General features: G+C 35.4%; 3 protein-coding genes across 3 annotated transcripts; 2 read left to right on the top strand and 1 right to left on the bottom strand.

Moving 5' to 3' along the window:
• The first annotated feature begins 239 nt into the window (after positions 1–239).
• LOC104741455 (cytochrome P450 705A1-like) lies at positions 240–2,247 on the top strand. Its single transcript, XM_010462339.2, has 2 exons — positions 240–1,338; positions 1,431–2,247. The coding sequence occupies exons 1-2, from the start codon at positions 427–429 to the stop codon at positions 2,043–2,045; spliced, it is 1,527 nt and encodes a 508-aa protein (XP_010460641.1). The 5' UTR covers positions 240–426; the 3' UTR covers positions 2,046–2,247.
• Positions 2,248–10,558: 8,311 nt separating this feature from the next.
• Positions 10,559–19,404, bottom strand: LOC104741454 (homeobox-DDT domain protein RLT1). The gene is made up of 18 exons (XM_010462336.3): positions 18,603–19,404; positions 17,985–18,491; positions 17,738–17,808; positions 16,857–17,222; positions 16,675–16,764; positions 16,401–16,565; positions 16,053–16,275; positions 15,516–15,616; positions 15,261–15,347; positions 14,997–15,149; positions 14,749–14,904; positions 14,366–14,575; positions 13,631–14,278; positions 12,998–13,531; positions 12,320–12,874; positions 12,109–12,213; positions 11,763–12,005; positions 10,559–11,659 (listed from the first exon to the last, which is right to left on the bottom strand). Exons 1-18 carry the CDS (start codon positions 18,790–18,792, stop codon positions 10,874–10,876), a joined length of 5,190 nt encoding a protein of 1,729 aa, XP_010460638.1. The 5' UTR covers positions 18,793–19,404; the 3' UTR covers positions 10,559–10,873.
• On the top strand, positions 19,263–22,493 carry LOC104741453 (uncharacterized). Its single transcript, XM_010462335.3, has 9 exons — positions 19,263–19,931; positions 20,086–20,201; positions 20,667–20,714; positions 20,845–20,958; positions 21,418–21,468; positions 21,564–21,620; positions 21,739–21,894; positions 21,983–22,063; positions 22,155–22,493. The coding sequence occupies exons 1-9, from the start codon at positions 19,784–19,786 to the stop codon at positions 22,209–22,211; spliced, it is 828 nt and encodes a 275-aa protein (XP_010460637.1). The 5' UTR covers positions 19,263–19,783; the 3' UTR covers positions 22,212–22,493.
• The last annotated feature ends 1,774 nt before the right edge of the window (positions 22,494–24,267 follow it).

Raw genomic sequence — 24,267 nt, 5'->3', positions numbered from 1 at the left:
CACACAACATCGTAAACTAAACGTAGGTGTATCATGTAAGATAGACATCTAAGAAATTACGTATACACTACAATAGCGGCAAGTTTATGTCTTTAGGAGATTGCTTCTATAAGCAAGTCTTTATCATCTTACAAATTTGTTGCTTGCTAGTTGATTGAAAGAGAAACCATCAACGTAGTTTTGTGTATATATACTTTTCTTTTTTATTCGTTATTTATTTAATAAAATAAATATATCTCATGCATTACGTATGATTTGATTTCCATTTCATAACATTGTCACCTTGGAAGTATTTTAGAGAAGTATAAACTTCTCACGAATATTGTATACAAGCAAGCAACCTTTGATATATAATTTGAGATTCATCTCCAACTTCTTATGTACATGGTTTTGATATATTTCCCTCCTCATCGCTTTTGAGCAACAATGACAACAATGGTCAGCTTTGATTTTCTACATTGTTTCATATTTGCTCTCATATTCCTCTTCCCAACTCTCTTTCTCTTTGTTTACTTCTTAAAGAAACCAAATAATGGAATTAATCTGCCTCCAAGCGCTCCTTCTCTTCCGATCATTGGTCATCTTCATCTTCTCCTCTTTGATTCAATCCATAAATGTTTTCAAAAAATATCGACCAAATACGGACATTTTCTCCATCTTCGCATTTTTCATGTCCCCATCGTTCTTGTGTCTTCTGCCTCGGCAGCTCACGAGATCTTCAAAGCCCATGACATGAATGTCTCCTTCCGTGGTGCTATTGCTATCGATGAATGCATTGTGTTTGGTTCTTTTGGATATTTTAGAGCTTCTTGCGGAGACGACTGGAAATTCATGAGGAAACTAATCATGTCTAAGGCGCTCGGACCCCAAGCGCTAGCGCGGTCACGTAGCATTCGTGAACTTGAGCTAGAGAGGTTCCACAAAAATCTGCTTGATAAAGCGATGAAGAAAGAAACCCTCAAGATCGGTGAGGAAGCAAGGATACTCGTTAACAACACCCTCGGCAAAATGAGTTTGGGAAGTAGTTTTTCAGTGGAGGACAATGATGGGAAAAAAGTTTCGGAATTTTCTATTCAGTTAGCTGATTTGTCCCGCATGTTTTGTGTGGCACAAATATTTCATAAGCCGCTTGAGAAGCTAGGGATCTCTTTGTTAAAGAATGAGATAATGCAGGTTTCAAATAAATTTGAGGAGCTGCTGGAAAATATTCTTGTGAAATACGAAGATAAAGTGGACAAGCATCAAGGTACTGAATTCATGGATGCATTGTTGGCAGCTTATCGAGACGAAAAAACAGAATATAAGATCACTAGAAACCATATCAAGGCATTATTAGCGGTAAATGACTATCCTCTCACTGGTAGTAATATTTCAATGAGAATGCAAACAAATAATATCATTATATTAAACAAAAAAATGCAATTTGTTAGGAGCTTTTTTTTGGAGCCGGTGAGTCCTCTTCTTCGACAACACGGTGGACAATGGCAGAAATCATTAATAATCCTAAGATCCTTGAAAGATTGAGAGAAGAAATTGATTTTGTGGTGGGAAAATCAAGGTTAATTCAAGAAACCGATCTACCAAAACTCCCTTACTTGCAAGCAGTCGTGAAAGAATCTCTAAGATTGCATCCGGTAGGAGCAGTATTGCCAAGAGAATTTACACAGGACTGTACGATCGGAGGGTTTCACATATCTGAAGGAACATCACTTGTCATCAATGCTTATGCAGTGATGAGAGATCCTAATTCTTGGGAAGATCCTAATGAGTTTAAGCCAGAAAGGTTTCTAGCTGCTTCAATATTAGGGCAAGAGGAGGATAGAAAAGAACAAGCAATGAAGTTCCTCCCTTTTGGCGCCGGCAGGAGAGGATGTCCTGGATTAAATCTTGGTTATACATTAGTAGAAACCACAATTGGAGTGTTGGTGCAGTGTTTTGACTGGGAGATCAAAGGAGATAAAATCAATATGGATGAAGGTTCCGGATTAAGATTCTTCTTGGATTTGGCTCATCCTCTTGAATGCATTCTTATTCCTCGAAAATAATAGGATACATTTTAAATTTATACCAAAAATATGCATCAAAAATCTAAAAAGACATTTCAAAACATTTTAATTTTAAATTTTGGAAAAAAAAAATCAAATAAAATGAAACACAGATTTGATTACAAAAATTTATCAAATTCCGGTGTTTTGAATCTGTTGTGAAAGGAATGTTAATTGAAGATATTGTACATGTGTTTATTGCTAATAAGAATTGTTAAAATGCACACATGTTTCAGTTTTGTAGGTTTCACAGATTAACAAAATAACCAAATCATTGCAAAAGTATTTAATACACCTAATATTTAGATCCTGCAGTGAAATTTATGATAGACAATAATAAATGGTACAATTCCTCCCAACACCGAGATCCACAAATAATAAATGTTTGTATATAAGATTTGTTATTTGTATGTAACACATAACAGTGATGAATACGACTCATAAGTTCTCATGATTTTTGATTTATGAACAAGCAAACATGAAATAAGTTTATCCACATTCATAATCATATATAAAGAAGAAAGCTGAGACTGAGAGATCAAATTGTTGATGAGCCGACAGTTAATAATATGTTGAGTGGTAGTAGTATTTGGGTGAGTAATTATCATATAAAACAGCATGCCAGTCTCAAATACACATACCACACTCCAAATTTGTCTTATCTTTTGTCGCATCTCCAATTTTTGTTTTTTTGTCATATTCGTAACTCAAAATGTAATGTTATCTAGCGCAGGCCCTACATAGATAACAATATCATTTTATCTCACGTCCAAAGAACGACTACTTTATATATGTTACCCCGGCGCACTCATGTATGTCTTTATCACACTTTTTTTATTTTTGTCAATTACTACACATATGTGTAATTATAACAAAGTTTTCTAACAGTTATAGTGGACTACCTAACCACATATTTGACGACAAATTCTTATCACATGATTGATAAATTACCAAAAATTTATATGTAATATAGATTGTGTGTCTTCATATATCTTGATTTGAAATTTTTGTGGAAATTTTACTATACAATTTTACTTTTTCAGTTTTTTTTTGCTAATCTCTAAACTTACAACCATTTGAAAAGTTGGGAGAAAATGCCTCGGACAAGGTGATCCAATATCATCCTTGCTCTTTGTTCTTGCAATGGATGTTCTGTCAAAACAGCTGGATAAAGGGTTGTTACAACAAAAGTTTGGTCCTCATCCACTCTGTCTAGCGCCTATAATAACTCATCTGAGTTTTGCCGATGATGTTCTCATATTTTTTGATGGACAAGTGGAATTATTGCAAGAAATTCTTATGATTATGGAGGTTTTTAAGAAACAGTCAGGTCTGGGAATTAATAGGGACAAGACTGCTCTTTTTCTTGATGGAGGAAGCTTCATTAGAACTCAGGATATGGAAAATGTGGTGGGAATAACACAAGGGTCTCTCCCAGTTCGTTATTTGGGAGTCACTCTCACATCAAAAAAGCTAAGCCGCCAGGACTATCAACCTCTACTTGATCGTATTAAAGGACGGTTCTCGGCTTGGAATGTCAGACATTTGTCATTTGCGGGAAGATTACAACTACTTCAGTCAGTCATCTATTCAACGGTCACCTTCTGGGCTTCAATCTTCCTCCTCCCAAATCAATGTATTGAGGAAATCGAAAGACTTTGCAGTGCATTCATATGGAAGGGAGCCCCTAACTCAGCTAGGGGAGCTAGGGTTAGCTGGGAATCTGTCTGCACCAGGAAAGAGAGTGGTGGATTGGGCTTAAAACGTCTCTTACCCTGGAATAGAGTTTTGGGTCTCAAGCTAATCTGGTTGTTATTCACCTCCGTCGGGTCGTTGTGGGTTTCTTGGGTGAGGATCAATCTGCTAGGTCATACAAACTTCTGGGAATTGGAGAACATTACCTCTGGCAGCTGGATATGGAAAAGCATATGTAAGCTGTGATCTCTGGCCAAACCATTCGTCGTATGTAGGGTGGGAACTGGAATCACTTGCAATTTTTGGAGTGATAATTGGACAGGTTTGGGTCCGTTGTTGGATATAACAGGGGTGAGGAGGCCAGCTGTATCGGGTTTGTCTAGAAATGCAGTGGTGGCGGAGGCATTAAGGGATGGAGATTGGTGGGTTTCAAGGAGTCGGAGTAGAAATCCGATCATTGTTTTGTTGAAGGATTGTCTTCCTTCCCCCTCGGTAGTTAACCCGCAAGCGGATGGAGAGGATGATCAGTACCTATGGAAAGTGGGGGATGATATAGCTTCAGAGAGGTTTTCCACGGCTAGAACATGGGATTTCCTCAACTCGTTAGGGCCGAAGGTGGATTGGTATGAATCTGTATGGTGCAAGGGAAGGATCCCAAAGCATGCATTTATTGCTTGGTTGGTGGCTCGTAATAGATTACATACAAGGGATAGACTTGTAGGCTGGGGATTGGCAGTTCCTTCGGTTTGCCTACTTTGTGCTCAAGCGGATGAATGCAGGCAACATTTATTCTTTGATTGTGATTTCTCAAAGGAGGTTTGGAGATATTTTTACTTAAGGGCCAGGGTTTCTCCTCCCATATTGTTTCAAGATGTTTTAATATGGTTGAAGAATCCTTCTAGAGTCAGAAACGTGGCAATGATTCTTCGGCTGGCTTTCCAAGCTTCAATGTATTTAATCTGGAAAGAAAGGAACTCAAGGCTTCATAATACTACCTCCCGTACTCCAGCGGTTTTGATTGAAGAAATTAAGGTCATCATGAGAAGTCGGCTGGAACCTCTATCACGTACTCAAGTGTCGGGAAGACCGGCAAGGCTCCTAGGAGAAACTGAACTGGTGACTTGGTTTGAACTGTTTCAATATTAATGTGCTCTGGCTTTTGGTTGTTGTTGTTGTTTTCTTGTTGTTATTGTAGGTGTTACTCTAATATGAGGCACTTGTAACCGGTATCTCTTTTTGAGGAAAAAAAAGAAAAAAAAAACATTTGAAAAGACCAAAAAACTCATTCTCTCTCATGTTATTATTTTTAAATATAATATACATTTTTATATAGAGATTAATAATAGTATAATCGTTCGATGTTGTTTCCACTGGAGAAAGAGTTGTTCTATTTAGGTTAGAAAATCGATTTTAAAAAATACAAAATTGAATACATCACTTTTGTTATGTCATTCTTTACATTATATTATTAGTGGTAAGTATACTGTTTGACGCCTAAAGTTATCTTTAAAAGGATTATTATGGATTTTGTCGATCAACTTCAAAATATTTTTACATAAATATAGAGTTGGTCGGCAGAAGTTTGTTATCTATTTTAAAAATAAAACAGACTAAATTGTTAATAGATTTATATATTTTGACCATCGTCATCATTCAAACCCTAAAAATTGAGATTACTTTTTAGTTTAACTTTTCATTTTAAAATTACTAATGTGTTATAGGAGAGGAAAAAGAATTCAAAATAACTTATAAAAAAAGACATCCAAAATAATATGGTTTCGGAGATGATTAAAAAACTAATTAATGTTACAGAAGACAAGCGAACATCGTGGATTGTGAATTTTAATTGCGTGCAATTGAAGTTATGGACAAAAAGAGTAGCACCATTATCATAGAATCAAGACTTTCCTGTTCCAAGTTCCTTAAAATCTCTAGCATTAACTATCACATTCATTTAGTAGTAGTGTAGTACTATGTCCCTTCTTCTTCTTATAGTAATTTCTTCTTTTCCTATTAAGTGCACTTTTAAATGTTTTTCAGAATTTTTGTTATTAACTAAAGAAAGAGAGTAAAACAAGATTAGGGTGTTGCCTAAAATCTGTATTTCAACCTATGAGATTAGGGTGTTGCCTAAAATCTTTAACCACCGAGTCGAAGAAGACTCCAACAAAAAAATTCAGATTTTAATCAGTAAAAAAAAGGATAAAAATTTTCTAAAACATTAATCATTATTGGTTTGAAACCAAAATAATATCACATACGTCACGTTTTTTTTTTTTTTGGGTTTGCTAAAGAAGTGAGAGAGAGAGAGAGGTGAAAGAGAATCGAGAAAAGAAAGCATTGCATGTATTCCCGAGACAGAGCCAAAGTTGGAAACATCGCGTCGGTCGTCTTATCATTCTTCTTTCTTTCCATAGGGACTGCTGAAACCAATTAAACTGCATACAATCTCGATGTCTGTTTCTTTTTTACCAAAGCAAAAACACACTCTCACACACACACACACACGAGATTTCAAACAGCTGTTTGGTCTTTTGTGTTTTTATTTTATATATTTATTAATTGTATTTTCTAACTATAGCCAGCGTCAAACTCTTAGAGAGTGGTAATAAGATTGGTGTGTGAAGGTAATTTGGATATTGTATCATGAGGATCATGCACCAAGTAGCATTGTAGTAACCGTTAAGAGAAACGGTTATTAGGAGTAGTTGGACACCCTTCATCACATGGACTCATTCTTCCACATGTTACAACTTATATAACCCTTTTTTGTTTATGGTCTCTTCTATAAATTAGAAATCTTATAGTATATTATTAAAACATCTATAAAATTAATACAATTGATTACTTGATATCAAACTTTAGTGACATGTTAATACAACCATTAGCTTTTATTTTTTTCAGGTCATGAAAGATACTAATATTAATAAGCCAAACGAAAACTTTGTTCTACTATAGATATAGTATTATTCTCAAAGGCGTTTCCTTTTCACTTTCTTTTTTGCTTTTGGTGAAATCTTCAAACAAGCTTTTGCGGTTGTACCCAAACTTTTTCCGAAGTATCCACTTGCCATAAGATCTGTGGGACCATATAAATATTAGAAAGTGTCACTTTTGCAAACTTTGAGGGAATATAAATCATACATCTTCTAATCATATACTCCTTCAATTCCTCTCGTCTCCAGATTGTATTTTGTTAGAAATATCAAGTGTGATACTGATACCCAATTACAAGAGATATATGCTCAAAGTTATAAATTATTTTTTTTAATTTGTCTTTCAAGCTTAATAATTAGTCTATTGCAAATTTGTAGATATATATATATATATATATATATATATATATCCTAGATCATTTAAAAGTCCCTAAGTACACGAATCATGTTAATCTTGTATTTCCTCCTCAATGGCAAGTACTATTCGTGTATAAATCGTTTAATGAAGAGGACTATTTCATAACAAAATAATTAGTTACCCAACAAGGTTGGTACATTAAACCTTCTTTGGAAAACCCTAGTAACCACCAGCCAAACAAGGCTAAGCTCTAGATACACTTGTAGTCTGACAAGGTTAATCTCAATGATATACTAGATTTTATTTTGAAAATCATAATGGTAGAGTTCCCGCTAGATAATTGAGACTTATGTTTTCTCGTGATCTATATTACTAGTGTTTATCTGGACCAATGGGTCCAAATATTAATTTAATTTATGAAAACAACAGTAGTTGTGGGTTCTACGTGGTTAAATACGTTTTGTTTATGGGTTAAAATATGAAAGAACAAAAGTTGAGCAAAAGATATAGTAAGTAATAGTAGTAATAAGCATCTAGAAGATATATAAAGAACCAAGGAGAAGAGTCAGCGGTCCAATTTATTCGGCCCAAGTTTTTGGTGATCTTTCTTTCTTACCTTGCAATCATAACTATTCCCTTAAGCTTAATCATTCTTCACTTTAATTAAGCTTTTTAAGAATATTGAGTTTTAATTTACATCCCCACCTTCTCCCACTATCCATCCTCTTCTCCTTTTGGTTGGCGAGGTAAAAAAAGAAAAGAAGAAGCCTCTTTTAACAACTATTTTAGATTTATTTAGTTTCCATTTGAAGTTCTATATTTGTGTATTGTCCTCGAAAGTTCTACTTTCTCGTCTTTTGATGCATGTTCTATGCTTGCATATATATAGTATTTTTCTATATCATGTAATGTATATCATTACCGTATATATGTCTTCTGCAAATGTGTAGGTAGCTTAGATATGGATAACACCAATCAAAGCTAGTTTAATTAATATGCTGATTGAATAAATTCATAAAAACATTTCACCTTGATGTTAAAATTGTAATTACAAACATATTTTCTATATACAAGACACTGAATAATTTGCTAATTTGCTATATCCGATCACTAGTGTATGAAATATTAAAATGTAAAAATCTCGTGTTGTATGATTCAAAACTCAAAAGAATTGATAAATGCTTTTTTCTTATCGTATTCAACCTGTAATAAAAAACAAAAATAAAAATATCACTACGCAACTAAAAGTGGTCTACCTTGGACCATCTAGTGAAAGTACGTACACCTTTAACTTTAAAACAACTGATATACAAACACGAAACTTAAATTGTAATTTTCCAAAGAATTATAAAGGCAAAAAGTTTTAAAGACATCGAAGCTTAGCCGAAGATATTCAGACGATTGTGAATAAACATGGCAATGATTTGAGAAAAACACAACTCTTTTCAAGTCATGTCTCTCCAAAATGTCTCTATTCTTTTGGGATTTTTATACAAAATTAGGGATTGGACCGCACAGATACGCGGGGTTAATTTTAAAAGAACTAAGTTTGTAATTAGGTTTGGATTATGTGGAGTTACATTTGTAATTATGAATGTTAAAAATATTATTAATATTCATAATCTAACTTTATACTAATTTATTTTCAGTTTGGTTTGGAAAGAAGATGATTAGATTTAAGTACATTAAAAAATAGTAAAAGAAAGATAGTATATTTGTTTATGTGTTTCTGGAACCCATCCCATCCCATATACGGTATGTCCCTTTTTTTTTATCTTATAACCGTAGTTTTAATAATATTTTATCAATTTGAGATTGTATATTTTAGTCCAACCAATAAGGAAGTAGGTAAAAGATTCACAACCACATAACATTTTATTTGTAAATATAGTTATTTGGTATAACATTTATAACATAAACTTATATTGGTTTACCTTCATCAAATTTCTAAACGTTTGAAATAATAACCGCTTCACCATAAATTTTTGATTCACATAAAATTTAATTTAACTATCGTAATTTTATAATCTCATCTTGATATATTTATTTCTTATTCTTTTTTCTATGAAAAATAGTTTATATAATGTTTTTATTTTTTTAAAATTACCCGTTCCCGTCTCGTATATGATCTTCCCTGTAGATTAGATTTTTAAATTAATTATGTATTAGTAAAACTAAAATTATTTGGGGTTAATTTCTGTGAACTAAACCTATGGACCAACCCACACTTTTGTGCAGGGTTTTAATTTTTTTTTAAATTTGTTTAAATTGTTTATATTAGACAATTTATTAAAAATAGTGAGAAGACATATAATATATAAATTTTGACAGAAAACATAAATTTGTCTAATTTAATTCAACCCAAAGTCAGTCTTTAGGAGCCATAATTATAAAAGTCCATTATAATAAGTATTGATAAAATAAAAAATGAAGTTAAAAATATTTTAAAACTAATATATTATTAGTTTGGTAAAAATAAAAGAAAAATAAAAAAAATAATGAGTCAAAACAGTATATGCAATTCAATTTGATCATGTAGAAGTTATAAAAAACTTTTTCAAAGTTGTAAAGGTTGCATTCATAAAAATTACAGATTCAAAATATAACTTTGTAATTAATTATTTTAAATGAAACTTTCTGATTGTTTGTTTAAATGGATATATGTCATGTATTTTTTATTTTTTTGTATCCCTAAGTGTGCTCCCTAATTAATATTATAGATATATGATTATTTGTTTCTATCTAATTGTATTAAATTGATTTGTTATTTCCGTAAATATCTCACAATTTAAAACCAAATCAAATATGTGTACATATATCTCTATATATGTATATATATATATAATTTTCGATTTAAATTCTTTGATTATTATTGAAGCAAACTTTAAACTTTAAACCATTTCCAAAATATAGGGTAATTTTTATTTTATAATTAGTTTCGTAATTATTGTTTCCATAAATATTAGATTTTTGACTAACAGATTTTGTTTACCATATATTGTTTACTTTTTTATTTTTAATTATATAAGTAATTGAACATGTTTGGCAACATAGATATATGTCATGTTTTTTTATTTTTTTTTGTATCCCTAAGTGTGCTCCCAATTAATATATATATATATATATATATATATAATTTTCGATTTAAATTCTTTGATTATTATGGAAGCAAACTTTAAACTTTAAACCATTTCCAAAAATATAGGGTAATTTTTATTTTATAATTAATTTCGTAATTATTGTTTCCATAAATATTAGATTTTTGACTAACAGTTTTTGTTTACCATATATTATTTATTTTTTTATTTTTAATTATATAAATAATTGAACCTGTTTGGCAACATGGATATATATCATGTTTTTTTTTTGTATCCCTAAGTGTGCTTCCCAATTAATAGTATAGATTTTTTTTTTATTTTTTTTTTCATATAGCTTTTGACATTTAATGGTGAAATTCTGCATGAATCCTAGGACTAGTGATTCTCCTTTAGAAGAAAAGGTATGAAATCATAATCACACCCATATTGTTAAGAATCATTCATTGAAAACTTTAATCCCGTAGAAGAGAAGAGGGGGAGCTATTAAGCATTGGAGATTCACACATGATGAATCATTAACTTACACTTATAATGAAATTGTTATAATGATAACGAAGGCATTTGCTAAATTCATGCCTTGGCTTTGGCTTTAACTGCACCAAAACTAATTAGAAAATGTTCTTCTATAGCTTCTCTTAGGTGAAAACCTATTCTGATACTATCTCTCTTTTTTCTCCTATATAATTGAAATATATATATATATATCTTCAAGAATGTAATCTTCCCTCTTCACAAGCTAGTTCATGAATCGCTGCTGCTGTAACCACCTTCTGATTCTCTGTCGTAATTGTTTGCTGCATTATTAGCAGGAACGTCATCATCATCTTCAGAGCTCTCACTCATTTCTGCGTCATCTTCTCCTTCGACCCGCTCAACACCAACAACTTCTTCTTCCTCCTCATCCTCCATAGCTGCTTCATTTGGGTTACTATTCCAATCTAATCCCCACTTGTTTCTCTGACTGTAATCCACAAACTGACCATCAACATCATCATCCTCTGATTCAACTCCTACACTGTTGTCACTTTCATCATCCACTTGCATCGGCGTCATCATTCTGTTAGGTGTTTCATTGGCCCAGTCGTCGTCCATCTCTCTAGGAGTTTCACCTGCTGCCCAGTCTTCATCAATGTCTCTGAATGTTTGCTCTTCTTCTTCCTCATCTTCTTCAACTTCTTGACTTTTAGGCCTAACAATATCAGCCATTCTATTGACTATGTGGTCATTATCCTCATTGATCCTCTCTGGTCTTTTTCGAACAGTCCTTTTTCCTCTTCCAGGGACTTGGTGGTTCAACTCCATGCTCATTAAGTTATTATCGACTGCAACATTTCTCCGACTAACAACAAATCTGTTAGGACCACCTTGCGCTTTCTTTCTCTTCACCTTTTTGTTTGATCCAGATCCCAAACTTACTCGTGCACGTTTATTACTACGTCTGTTGCCCAAATTAGGAACAACCTCGTCTTTGTCTTCTTGCTCTCGGGGTCCTTTGCCTTTGAAAAGAGAATCTCCAGGGAAAAGGCTCTGCAAACGTAGAGTAACATATTCCAAAATCATAAAAATAATTTCCAAAACCATAGTAACAATTTTCACAAATTCTTGAACCAATATGGTCTAGAAAACTTACAATCTGCTCGTTCTCATCTTCAGGGATTAGATCAGGTTTCTCTGGCTTTACATAAATAATGGATGCATCAAGTTCTGAAAGTCTCAAAGCAACCGCTGATACTGTCTTTGGTATCCATGGAAGAACGTCCACTGATCCCGGATCATCAACATTAGCATCACCAACTCCCAAGAGCTCTTTCGCCGACATAAAATTGGATGACAAATATTCTTTCTTGATTGCACTCTCTAAGGAAGTCAACACCTATCAAAACCAGAAAGGACAATACCGGGTTAGAAAATAAAACGTCATTTCCTTCCAATTTGTATTTAATTAGGGAAAAAAAAAAAAGACAAGATGATGGAACCTGCAAAAGTTCTTCAGGTGATGATGATGCATTCAACCTAAACCCCCACATTTTTCTTTTATCCTCTGTCCAAAAAGATTCAAGTGCTTCATCTGGAACAGATGCCTGTCAATAAAAATGAAATTGTGGAGTTGTCAATAATTGAGACCATAAGAACAGGCGCCTAATCTGACTGTAGACTAGAAATCGAGAAAGTTCATTTATGCTTTACCTCAAGAAAAACAAGTAGTGGTTTGAGCAACCTGACTCCAAAAGGAAGAGGTGACACAGTCAAACCTGAATCTAATATTTCTGAACCATCAACCATGTCCGATCTCTGGTGACAAGAAGTGCAGTGAGTATACTCAGACAAATAAGAAGCAAAACACAGGGCACATGTTGCTAACAATTCAGATCTCTTCTTCCCATATTTCTTAGCACAAGAAGGGAGTGAGCTGTACGTCTCGGTCCACATCCATCTCTGGAAATCATGGAACCGTTTTGATAAACTCTTCTTCTCTGTGTCGTTTCTACCTAACTCAACTCTAATAGAATTTGACGTTTCCATTGAATCAGAGTTGGACCCTGATACAGCACTAGACGGGCTCACAGAATCTGAAGGAGAATGATTCATAACACTCTTTTCCTTCAAGAAAGGGTTCCTAGCTAGCTTCATATTCTTACGTGCATTCTCTTTGAATGATCCCTCGATCTTCTGCAGCATTATGCGTAAATGAGACTCTCTGATCCCACGCATATCCAGTGATGCAACCAGAGTGTCAAAAGCCTACACAGAACAAATTCACAAAGGCGTGGTTAAAATATTAGATAAGCTGGATACTCAAACCAAAGGGTATTCAACATTTTTACAGCTAAAAAGAATTTAACATACTGTTAAGGTTGTTATTACCTCCTCTGAATCAATGAGGAGCCACTTGCCATCATGTAGCTCAACAAATAAGAGCCCCGAGGATGGATCACTCTTAGACGCTGATGCAGCAAAAAGCCAATAACGATTGTGGCGCCGATCTTGTCCAACCGGCAATGATCGATATGGATACACCTCTTCTGCTTTGTGGCCTATATATGATTTTAATTGTGAGCGTGATCTCTTCGAAGCATATCCCTGTTGGAAAGAACAATTTTCTTGGCTTATATTGGCCTCCTGATTAATAATAAGTCCTCTCTCAGCAGTTGATTTCTGGAGATCATTCGAAACAACTTCCAGGGGCTTTGTTTCATCTAGAAGTTCAGAAGGGTCTCCACCGAAATTATCCCTTTCACGATTAGCGCTTTGGATGATTGGTAGACCCGTCGTTGACTCGGTTTTACTGCTTGCTAAGTTTTGAAAATCAAGCTTAAGTACATCTCTCATACAGCTGTTATCTAACTGTGCTTCAGCCCACATCTGCTTTTTGAGAGAATTTGCTGCTTCCATACGATCCTGCGAAAAAAAATTAAATCAGATACGAATAACAGACTCTAAAGGTCAAATTCTTCTCTGTTCAAGAGGAAAACTGATAATATAAAACCCAGACTTTACCTCAAGACCAGATCTGATGGAATTTCCTTCATTGGCAATGCCGACTAAAGCAACAAGGGCATTAAGGCGCTCTTCAACACTTAGATGACAGTAATCCCCTTCTGTAAGACCTTGAATCCATGATTGGCCCTCGTTGCTTTCATCAACCATAGCATCCAAGCAGCCAACCGCTGTATCTTTAAGCCGCTCATTATGTTGTGGAACAATGCTCTTTATACTGCTTGGAGGAGGAGATGAAAACTCCTTCTCAATCTCACTCTTTACACCTGCTTTAACATCACAGAACATAGTATCTCCCCCCTTTCCAGAGAAAACATTCGCTTCACCTAGATCGGCACCTTTTGATGCACTTGCTAAAGTGGCTAAATCATCAACCTCAGGATCCTCATCAATATCAATTTCAAAGTCTTCATCCCTTTCAAGATCATTCACATCTTCTGGACCTGTCAACCCACTTTCAAATGCCCTTATCTTTTTCCTGGCATCGGCGAGTATCGCCTTTCCATCCGCAGGATCCTTCACATAAGGAGCTCGCACACAATAAGTCGAAGGAGCTATTCTTTCAAAGAGTTTCACATCTCTTGTCAATGCAACAGAGATAGATGCCTCTGGTGTCTTGCTTGTTGTCAGGTCCCGAAGTCCGGATTTCTTTCAATTGAAACCATAAAAACTATGTAAATGAAATATTTTCAATTACGATGAAAAATGCAGACCATATTTAGATTATCGATTTACCTGAATCTTGTCAGCAAGTTCCAATACTGTCAGTCCCTTGCTTCCCTCAAGAGATAGAACATGAAAGGCTGCAAATTTGACAGTTCCAGGTGTCAACCGGTGCCTCGACTTGCGTGGAGCCAGTAACCCTTTCTCCCGCATTAATGCAAAAGCACTTTCAGCTGCTGAACCACTTCGGATAGTAGAAATGATATCTTCACAACCTTTAGCCTGCATACACAACCAACAAAAACAATGTTTAAGAAAAAAATGAAAACCATCTTTATGTCAAAAGCCTAGCTTAACTCCCAGGATTTCATTTTTCGTTTTCGTACAGTACTAACATTACATCCTAAGCAAAAACTCAGTTAGGATTTAGGGGGAACACAAACACGAATAAGTACCTCATCTTTGTCACCAGTATGGGTCAATCGGGAATTTTTTTTCTTCAGCCTAGGCCCCAATCCAGTAGAGAGTCCCAATTGCCGCAGTATTTCAGGCCATGTTAGTGGGTTCAAATTCTTTTTCCAACTACGAATGTCAAAGCCCCATGCATAAGCCTGAAGTAGAAAGATGCATCTGAAAGATGAAGCGCACTGAACCAAAGCAGAAAGAGAAAATGGTATTAACATACAAAGGCGGAGAAAGTTACCCCTTCAACTATTTGCGGATGTCCACCTTCAGGATTGGCTGTAGTATATTGATTATTTCCAATTCCACTAAAGGGTGTTCGAGCAACATCTTCAATATCTCGTATAATTGATCTCAGAAGAGTAACATGTATCTCCCCCAGCAACCTTGAGTCCTAGAATAGGATATATATCATATACAGAGCAAGAACAATGAAATGAAAGACAACTACTATTGAACACAAGAAAACAGGGAAATCTAGAAGGAGTACTGAAGAGAGCCTTACATAGTCATGAAAAGCCTGAATAAACTCATCCAGCGTAAAAGGCCATAGGTCAAGAACATCAGAAAATGATGTCAGAAATCTCCAAACCTGAAAAGCAACCACAATACAAGAAATGTGAAACGTGCAAAAGGTTTCATTAAACGCGAAAAAAACAAATCCAACTAAATTCCACAGTGGTCTAAGTTATTTTGATCATTATACTAATTTGAAATGAAGGGTAGCAGCAGATGTACGGTAAAGATCAATAGAGCATACCATTAGAAGGTTTCCAACACTTTCATCGGAATCTTTCCATGGAGAAATGGTAAACGGCATTTTTAGTTGCAAACCCTTTGGTGGAAATGTGCTCAGAGAATCTGGAAAAAAAATAGAATAACTTTGATAAATTGCAAGATCTAGAAGGAGATTACAACACTATAATAACGCTAACCCAATCGAGTTAGATATAAGCAAATTACTTTGACTGTCTCGATTTTTATAAGTATATCAAGGAGATAGATTAGTAAAAGTAAGCAAATATAAAAGCTACTACCCAATCTAGAAAGCAACGTATTTACAACAAAAATAATCAACTGAAAGTAAAAGCAATTTTTCTCGGTAGTGTTCTAACATGCTACATCAATATGGAATATTCCAAACAAGGCCATAGCATGTACCAAACTGTAAACGTAAAAGTTAATACTAAGCTTAAAATTCAGAGGAAAAAGACTAAGAATTAATAACGAAAATAATTGAAAAGCTACAGATCGTTACTGGCTAAATCAGTTTCACGGTGTGGCAGAAAGACCATACCTCTGTACAGTTCAAGATTTTGCAATGTGTCATGATCAAGCTGTAATACCGAGGGCAATCCTTTGTTAATAGCAGCCAAGTCCATCAGTTCTAGCTGCTCATCCTCAATTAGATCCATAGACTCCTTGGCAATTCTACGTGCAGTTGCCTTCTCAATGGCAATCTTTCGTCTAATAGCATCTTTCTCTCGACGAATCTCTTCTTTTTGCTTCTTTTTCTCCGCCTTTAACATGTCAACAAAAAGATAATTCTCATTTTCCGAACTCTTGCCACAAAGGTTGCTCAATCTCAGCAGTATTAATAAAAAATAATGAAGGATAATAACTGGGCATAGTTTTCCAAACTTACCCTTTCATTTTCTCTCTGTAAGAACTTTTCTCTTCTTTCCATTTCACGTCGCTGCTCACGCTGTAACCTCTCCTCTTCTTTTATTCTTTCACGCATCAACCTCTCTTCTTCCTTACGCCTCTCACGCTCGTTCCTTTCCATCTCTTTTCTCATGCGTTCTTCATTCTGAGGACACAAGAATCAACTCGTCAATATATGTTACAGTGATGCTAATAAAAGACAATAAGATCTTTCTAATAATCAGTAAAAAGTATGATCTATGAAGAGACAATACTTTTTTCTTCTGAATTTCTAGTTTCTCAAGATCTTTTGGTCCACGATTCTCTCGGGTTTCACTCCCTCTTCCAAGTCTAACATCGTGAATCTGTGAGAGGTAAACATGGGAAATTGACATTACAACAAAAAAAATCTCGTCAACAAAAACAGATGAAATTAAAAGTTGGCGTAGGAAGTTACCTTTCCCTTCCTATGCACATCGTTACTCTTACGCACCCCGTCAGACAACATGTATGGATCTTCTGTACGAAGGACTGATGAGTCCTTTTCCATTAGGAATCTATCCCCACGATGAGCTGATGCAACAATGGGGCTTGGCATGTCTTGTTGAGATGTAGAACAGTTACGAGAAACATAACCAGGAGTACCGTAGGACCTTGGTAAAGACCCATTCTCGTGCATAAATGATGAACTCCTAGGACGTGCAATTTCATAGTCCATACCATGTGCATGATTTTCCGAGTATCGTCCATACATCTCAGGTGTAAAGGAAGACGGATCATCCAGAGATTGTTGCTCATGGAAAGAACGGGCAGCAGCTTGAGACTGTAATCAACAAAAGCAAATAAGTTCAGCAAAGTAGTAAAAATAAAATGTGATTACATGAATGGACAAGAAAGAGAATATAAACAGCAAAGCAGAGTTCATCTTTCTAACAATGATCAAAGACTTCTAACTCCCATAAGACCAATAATGTCAGCCTTTGTGCAATGAGAACTCTAAAAATGATTCCTACCATAAAAATCATAGACCATCAGTTTATGATAACATCTTCAACTAGTCAATTTGATATGGGGATACGTTAATTTATCATGTAAGAGATCTCAACTGATAGAATCAACGACAGGAAACCCCTGTGCTAGGAAAGCAATTTCTAAGTAATTTCTCAAAGCGGCATGAATTAATAGATAGGTTGCATCTAAAATATAGAGTTTCATGGCAGCATTTGCATTCTCTGATTCAAGTACAGGCTGCCACCATCTACATATATCTAGGATGCACAATTTAACTCAGACTAAACAAAACTAAATAGAGCGTATCAGTTTTGGCAGAAAACTAACTCTTCGAGGGCGGACATCATGTGGTTCATACATTTTGCTCTCATATGGATGAAGTAGGTGCTTCTGCATTGCTACAAAAACAAAAACAAAAAAAGTTAAGAGAGCGGAAAACAAACAGAACCTGATCACATCATGAGTGTAATACTAAGACTAAAGACTGACATTAAGCATGTCAGTCAGTTGGTTTATAATACTCGAGTAACACCAACACAAATAAAAGTCAGCAAACATAGAAAGTAATGTATACCAATAGGAGTACCGAAAGCACCAGGGGGCAACGGATCAAACTCCATGCCAAGAATAGGTCCATCATCTCTCAAGGGCTCCCCTAACTGAGCCTCAATGCAGACAATAGCTCTACGCACCATGGCCGACAACCGTGGCTCGTAGCTCGGCTTTCCCATAGTAGTCTCGTATTCATCCAATTCAGCACGAGAACTACTACTACCACTAGCAAAATTCCTCCTGGAGTCAGAATAAGGACTGCAACCTGAACCAGAATCCGAACCAGATCCGGAGTCCTGTTCAGGAACCGATCTAGCAGGAGGCAAATCGTGAACGGAAGAGGCTAAAGCAGGAGGAGGCGGTCGAACAGGAGGCACGGCAGGTTTAACCGGCGGTGTCTTGGACTGAGACTGATCATCCTTCTTGTCCTTGAGACGTCTATGACAAAACCACATCTGTAACTGTCGATCTGTCAAATTCAATTTGTCAGACAAATCAGCCCTCGTCGCCTCCGAAGGATACTTCTCCTCTGAATCCAAAATCAAACAAAAGAAACAACAATTCACATCAACACTAAGGCAAAGAGAGAGAGAGAAAACGAAGAAGAAGATAAGGAAGAATCAAAATTGAAGAAAGAAACCTGAATAAACTTTCTCCAAGGTCTCAAGCTGAAACGGAGTCTTCATCTGACGCTTAGGCTTGGCGGAGGAGGAGGAGGAATTATCAATCTTGTTCTTCTTCTTGTTATTGCTGCTACCACCACCACCACCAACAACATCAGCAACGCTCCTGATCTGATGATCTTCTTCTTCATCAGAACCCATCTCCATGTGAAAAGAGGAAACGAAACCCAGAAACGGCCGCAAGGATCACCACACAAAAAAGAAAGAAGAACACAAAAACAAAAACTAGGGCTTCCTCCTATACAAACAAACCCTTTGATCCCCAAAAAAATTTATAATTGTGGAAAAACGTAAAAATAAAAAAGAATATATAAGTAAGTATAAGAAGAGGAGAAGAAGAAGAACAATAATAATAGTAAAATCGATAAAAACCAAAAAGGAAGAAAAACAAACAACAGGGCTCGTACCACTCATCTCAATTTCAACCTCCTTCATATTCTTTTTTTTTCTTTCTTTTCCTTTTCTCCTAATTAAAATCTTTGTTGTTGTTTCTCTTATTATTAATTTTTTTTTTAAAAACGTTTTTTTCGTAAAAGAAGAGAAAAAAAAATCGAAACATGAGGATTTCTATCTACAGCGAATCGCGTGCTTATGTTATGTGTGTTTCTGCCGTTGATGTGTTGTTTATGAGATACTAGTTTTTTTATGAGATGATGATGCATCATCAAGTCTTTTCTCCTTAAAACACTTTCAATAGTTTATTTGATTAAACTTAACTAATACAAAGTCCTCTTCAAAGGCTTTTGTGATGTTTTTAATACGAGCGAGCTTTGGTCTGTTCACTTTTGTTTTGTTTTTTTTTTTGTTTTTTGTCGTTCACAGATCCGCGTGTGTTTATCTCCAGTTTCTTCATTTCTTGAGGGAACAACTTGTGTTGTTGAGAATAAACGTCTTGACGTTTACTGTTTTGGAGTTTACAATTCCTGTCGTTTTTAAATGATATTTTAAACCACGTAAAAACCGGTTCAATTTTTGATTTCCCAAACCCGGTTCAGTCCTCGTCCCTGAGAATTGAGAGTGTACGATTCGAATTAGGAAGCTTTGACTCCAAAATCTCGCTGAAGAATAAGAAGAAGAAGAGACGAACCTGTTTTCTTAGTTTCCGGCGCGGGGAACTAATAACTCCGGTGAATAGAGAATGGGGATGCATTTAGCTGCTCTGTTTCTCGCCATTATCGTTTCACCACTCTGCGTTTTCTCATCTGAAATCCAGGAGATCGGTTATAATCAGAACTTGGTCAATAATGATGATCTGGAAGCAGCTAAGCTCAGAATATCTCAATTGGGTAATAGTAAAGTCTAGCTCTTCCTGCTCAGAATATATCTCATTTGACAACAAAATCTTCTCTTTTTTTTTTTTTTTTTTTGTGTGTGTGTGCTAAATGTATTGTATTGTTTTGTTTTGTTTGCTGGGAATGGATTGGCTCTGATCTCGTGTAGAAATTGTTCTTGAGGCGACCATAAATAAGACCCTCTACTTGAAAGAGCGTGAGAAGTTGATCCAAGTTGCTGAAATTCAGATCCAAAGTTTGCAGTCTGCTTCATTCAGTGACGAGGTTCGTTTGGTTCTCTTAAGGCAAATGTATTGGGATTTCAATGGATGCAAGTTTAGAAATTAGCTAGAAAGGGCATTAGAGTTCGTCTAGTGATGAAGGAATGAATGTGGTAGGACACTCATTAGATCGATCGTCTGGTCTGGTCCTGAGGCTATTGAGCTTTATCATCATAGTTATAGTTGTAGCCTGCCCCTTCTGTCTAGTAACAGCTGCCAAGCCTTTTAATATAAGATTCTCAAGTGTTGTTGATATAAGAAAACTTTTCCGGTTAAGTAGTCTCTCTTCTAGGTGTGTTTTATATGCCCGTAGAAGCATATCGAGGGTTTTGGTATGTTAGTGTTCTTTAATAGGGTCTTTGTTTCTGTTTGGAATCAAAATTCATAATTGAGATGTTTTCTTGTGTTATAGTTTATCATGATATTCGCATTGCTGACATTTAGGCTGACACTTATTACTTGATCACAGAGTGGGTTAACTTTGGTCCAGAAAAGGATAAGCGACCTGGAAGAAGAGGTCCGTTCAGCCATGTGGCTATTCTATTTCTTATATTACCTATCTCAAACTGTTCTTTTATATTTTACCAAGGCTGGAGCTACTTTTTCTTCTACTCCACTAATCTAAGGAACAGGGTTGGCAATGCTAGGTTAAAAAACTATGGGCTGCCTTGCGAACAACTAACTTCGAGCTTCACGTTTTAGAGGATAAAGCTAGAGATGCAGAGGGTAAAGTTAAAGCTAAGGCTTTGGAAGTTAAACAGGTGATTATTGGCTTGTTTTGACTTTACCCATTCCTTTGATTTTCTATCCAAAACACAAATGTGAATGATTCTTTGTAGATCAGAATCGTCTCATAGTTCACTTCATAGAAAATGATACCAAAGTTCCGACTGATTCTTTCTTTTTAAAATTGGAGTGTAACTTAAATATGTTTGGATCCTCGGGGAAACAAACATATATTGACATAAACCTTCTTGTTAGTTAGTAGGTATATAAGCATCTGATAATCTCTGTAACTTCAATTGTTATGTGTAGTAACTAATCACCCTATTTTTGTTTGGCTTTGTGCTTATCTTGTTCTGTTTATCCTTTTGTTATGGCAGCAAATGAAATCTCTCGATTTACGATGTGTTTAGTATGTTAATGAGTTTTCAGAGTGTTGTTGTCACCAAATTCTTCAAGTTCATGGGGTTCTGACCTGGTTTTCTTTATCATTTTAGATGGTAGAAGTTGTTACGGAGCAGTGGATTCAGATTCAGCATCTTGAGCAGGTCTTTAATTTTAGCGTATAAGTGTGCCATTTAATATAGTTAAATCTCATGAGTTGTATGTTGATGGTTTTTTCTGTTCCTGTTGCATCTTGAAGATGAGAGAATTTAACAACCGAAGGCATCACACACCTAGCAGATGCCTTTTCTTGAAGGTAAAATCCAAATCCAGCTGTTGAACTTACAGTGATATGAAATCCGAGGAAATGACACTTAAACCGTCGTTTAATCATCTCATAGCCTCTCATTTTATCTTTTTGTATCTGCATTTAGCTCATGAGCGACATCCAAAGACATCTGCCCAAAGTTCATGAGTCATTTGACATTCACTGGAAGGGAAAGAAGGTTCTCGCTGTGCTACCATATCTCACACAAGCACAGTCACGGTTAGAAAGCCTCTGGGCAGCTGTTACCAAATATCACCATCAGGTTTTGTTTCTAATAATTACGTTTCACCCTCTCGATAATATTTAGATCGAATGATTTTGTAACCACGCTTTGCTTTGATTCTTTATAGTTACAAGGCTTCATCAAGAATGAGATGGAAAAAAGCGAGATCACAGCAGCGCTTGCAAACAGAGAAGTGGTGTTTTTCATGGTATGTCAGTCCATATTTTCAGAACTGGTATAGTTAAATCGATGTTTGATTTTTTTGTCCTGAATCAAATCTGCAAAATGAAATTCTCCAGGCATCTGCACTGATTACCTTCCCCGTGTTTGGAGCTTGGATCTTACTCTCTTCCTAGGTTGATTTCTGGATGACATAATCAACCCATGCATCAGCCATGTTTTGCTTCTTATGGCTCAAAACATTGTTTTAAGCTTTAAGGTGGTTCCTTCCGATTAATTGCATCCATGAGCAAACCGATAACCGGTTTAAACCAGTTAGTATTGGGTTGGGGTGCACAGTTGTATGTATCCAAGATTAATTTTTGGGAGTAGAAAAGAAAAAACATTGGGTTTTGTAATTGAAGAAGAGACAAAACCAAAGAGATGCAGACAAAGTCAGTCCTTGTTCGTTTGTTAAACCGTTAGTTATGGAACTTGCCAGTAGCGGTAGGCTTACTACTGCCCGTAGGGTTTGGTGTGTTTTGGTTTAATCGAGAAAAAAGACAAAAAAAACACATGGACAAATCTGCGGGAAGACCACAATACTGGATGATAATGAAGATAATCTCTTACACATTCTCTGCAAGACATTACGAAATTCCATTTGTACAATAGATTTTGATCACTCATTCATTAGTAGTGTGAATCGAGTAGTATCAAAAGATCAACCTCTTATCATAAAGAAAACATGTTATTACCTTATTCTTAACTTATACAACCATTAAATAAAGTAACACAATCAATCCTCTTAATGTTACATATTCTCAATAAGGTTTTTAGAAGTGATAGGTCTGAGTTTGGCTTTGAACATAAAAATTGAATTGGCGGATCAAAAGAAAGAGATACTATAATATATGTAGCATGGATTTCTAAGAAGATTGCTTGTAGTTGTCGCAAGGTCCTACACGGCTCTCGTCTTCTACCACTCCCACCACACGACCTCTTTTGTTGTCCCATTTCCGCTAGTCACGCCACAAAGTCTCTCTCAACACTTTCGAGTCTTTGATTGATTAATTTCATTACTCTTGTACTCTTTTTTTGGGGTTAAACCATAAGTAAATCTGCTACTTTTTTTTTTTTACCCCTTTTATTGAATGGTGTTACTACCTATTTTCATTGTATCCTTCTCTTATTTATATGTATAAAAGAAACTACTTTATTCTTCTCATTTATATTCCTTTCAGCTTTTATTATTATGTTAAATGATCCTTTTAGCTTTTTAAAATGGTTGGAGTGCTCTTTGATATGTCTCTCAATGTCTGAAAACGAGAAATACCTACTCTCTCGTACACATTCCCGCAAATTACTCAATATTGTTAAAATTATTTAGTGACATTTATCTTTTTTTTCATCTTTCGGTTGACAATTGTATTTCTTAACTACTACTTTTTCATACGTCCTAGTAGTATTTTTTGTTCATGTATATTACTTCTACAAAGAGATCTAATTACCGAGAAACAAAATTTGATATTTTATATAATTTTTGACTGCATGTCTTTTAGAAGTTAGAAGTGTATCATTGTAGTTTGTATGATGAAGACAATATACTGTATAAACGACGAAATTTAGAGCCACGAAATTTTGTCACACACAATAGAGACTAGCGCGAGAGTAGTGCTTAGGGTCACATGATATGTGTATTCGTGTCTCCATAGTGATCAGTGGGATTGGGGGCAATCCCACTAACCCTTCCTCAATCCTCGCATTATTACTCGCCTCTCAATTTCTCCCCTCTTTGTTATTTATTTCTTTTTATTATCATATTTTCTTTCTCCTTTTCGGACAAAGTGAAATCACACCACAGAGGAAGAACGAGCAAGTTTTAGTTAGCTTTATAAGAAAGAAGGAAAAAACACATTTGCAAACCCCATGGGATATAGGTTCTGAATGTTTCTCATCTTTTTGAGAATGAATTATACACATATATATAGTACAAGGAAAGTCTAGGGTTTAATAATAATTACAAGTAGATCCCTAAGTTCTATTGATATATATTGATCTCCTATATGCCCCCTCAAGATGGAGGGAGCTTGATGACTCCAATCTTGAAACAAGTTTCTTAGAACCGTGCGCGTGGTAGGGGTTTGGTGAGAGTGTCAACCAACTGATCATGAGTAGAAACATGTGAAACACGAAGCTGGTTGGACTGGATCTGTGTACAAACGAAATGGTAGTCAAGAGCGATGTCCTTCA

The sequence above is a fragment of the Camelina sativa genome, chromosome 14 (assembly GCF_030686135.1).
Source record: "Camelina sativa cultivar CO46 ecotype springtype chromosome 14, ASM3068613v1".
Classification (NCBI taxonomy): Eukaryota; Viridiplantae; Streptophyta; class Magnoliopsida; order Brassicales; family Brassicaceae; genus Camelina; species Camelina sativa.
Note: the sequence above shows the minus strand (reverse complement) of the source record. Positions and strands in the feature narration are given on the sequence as shown.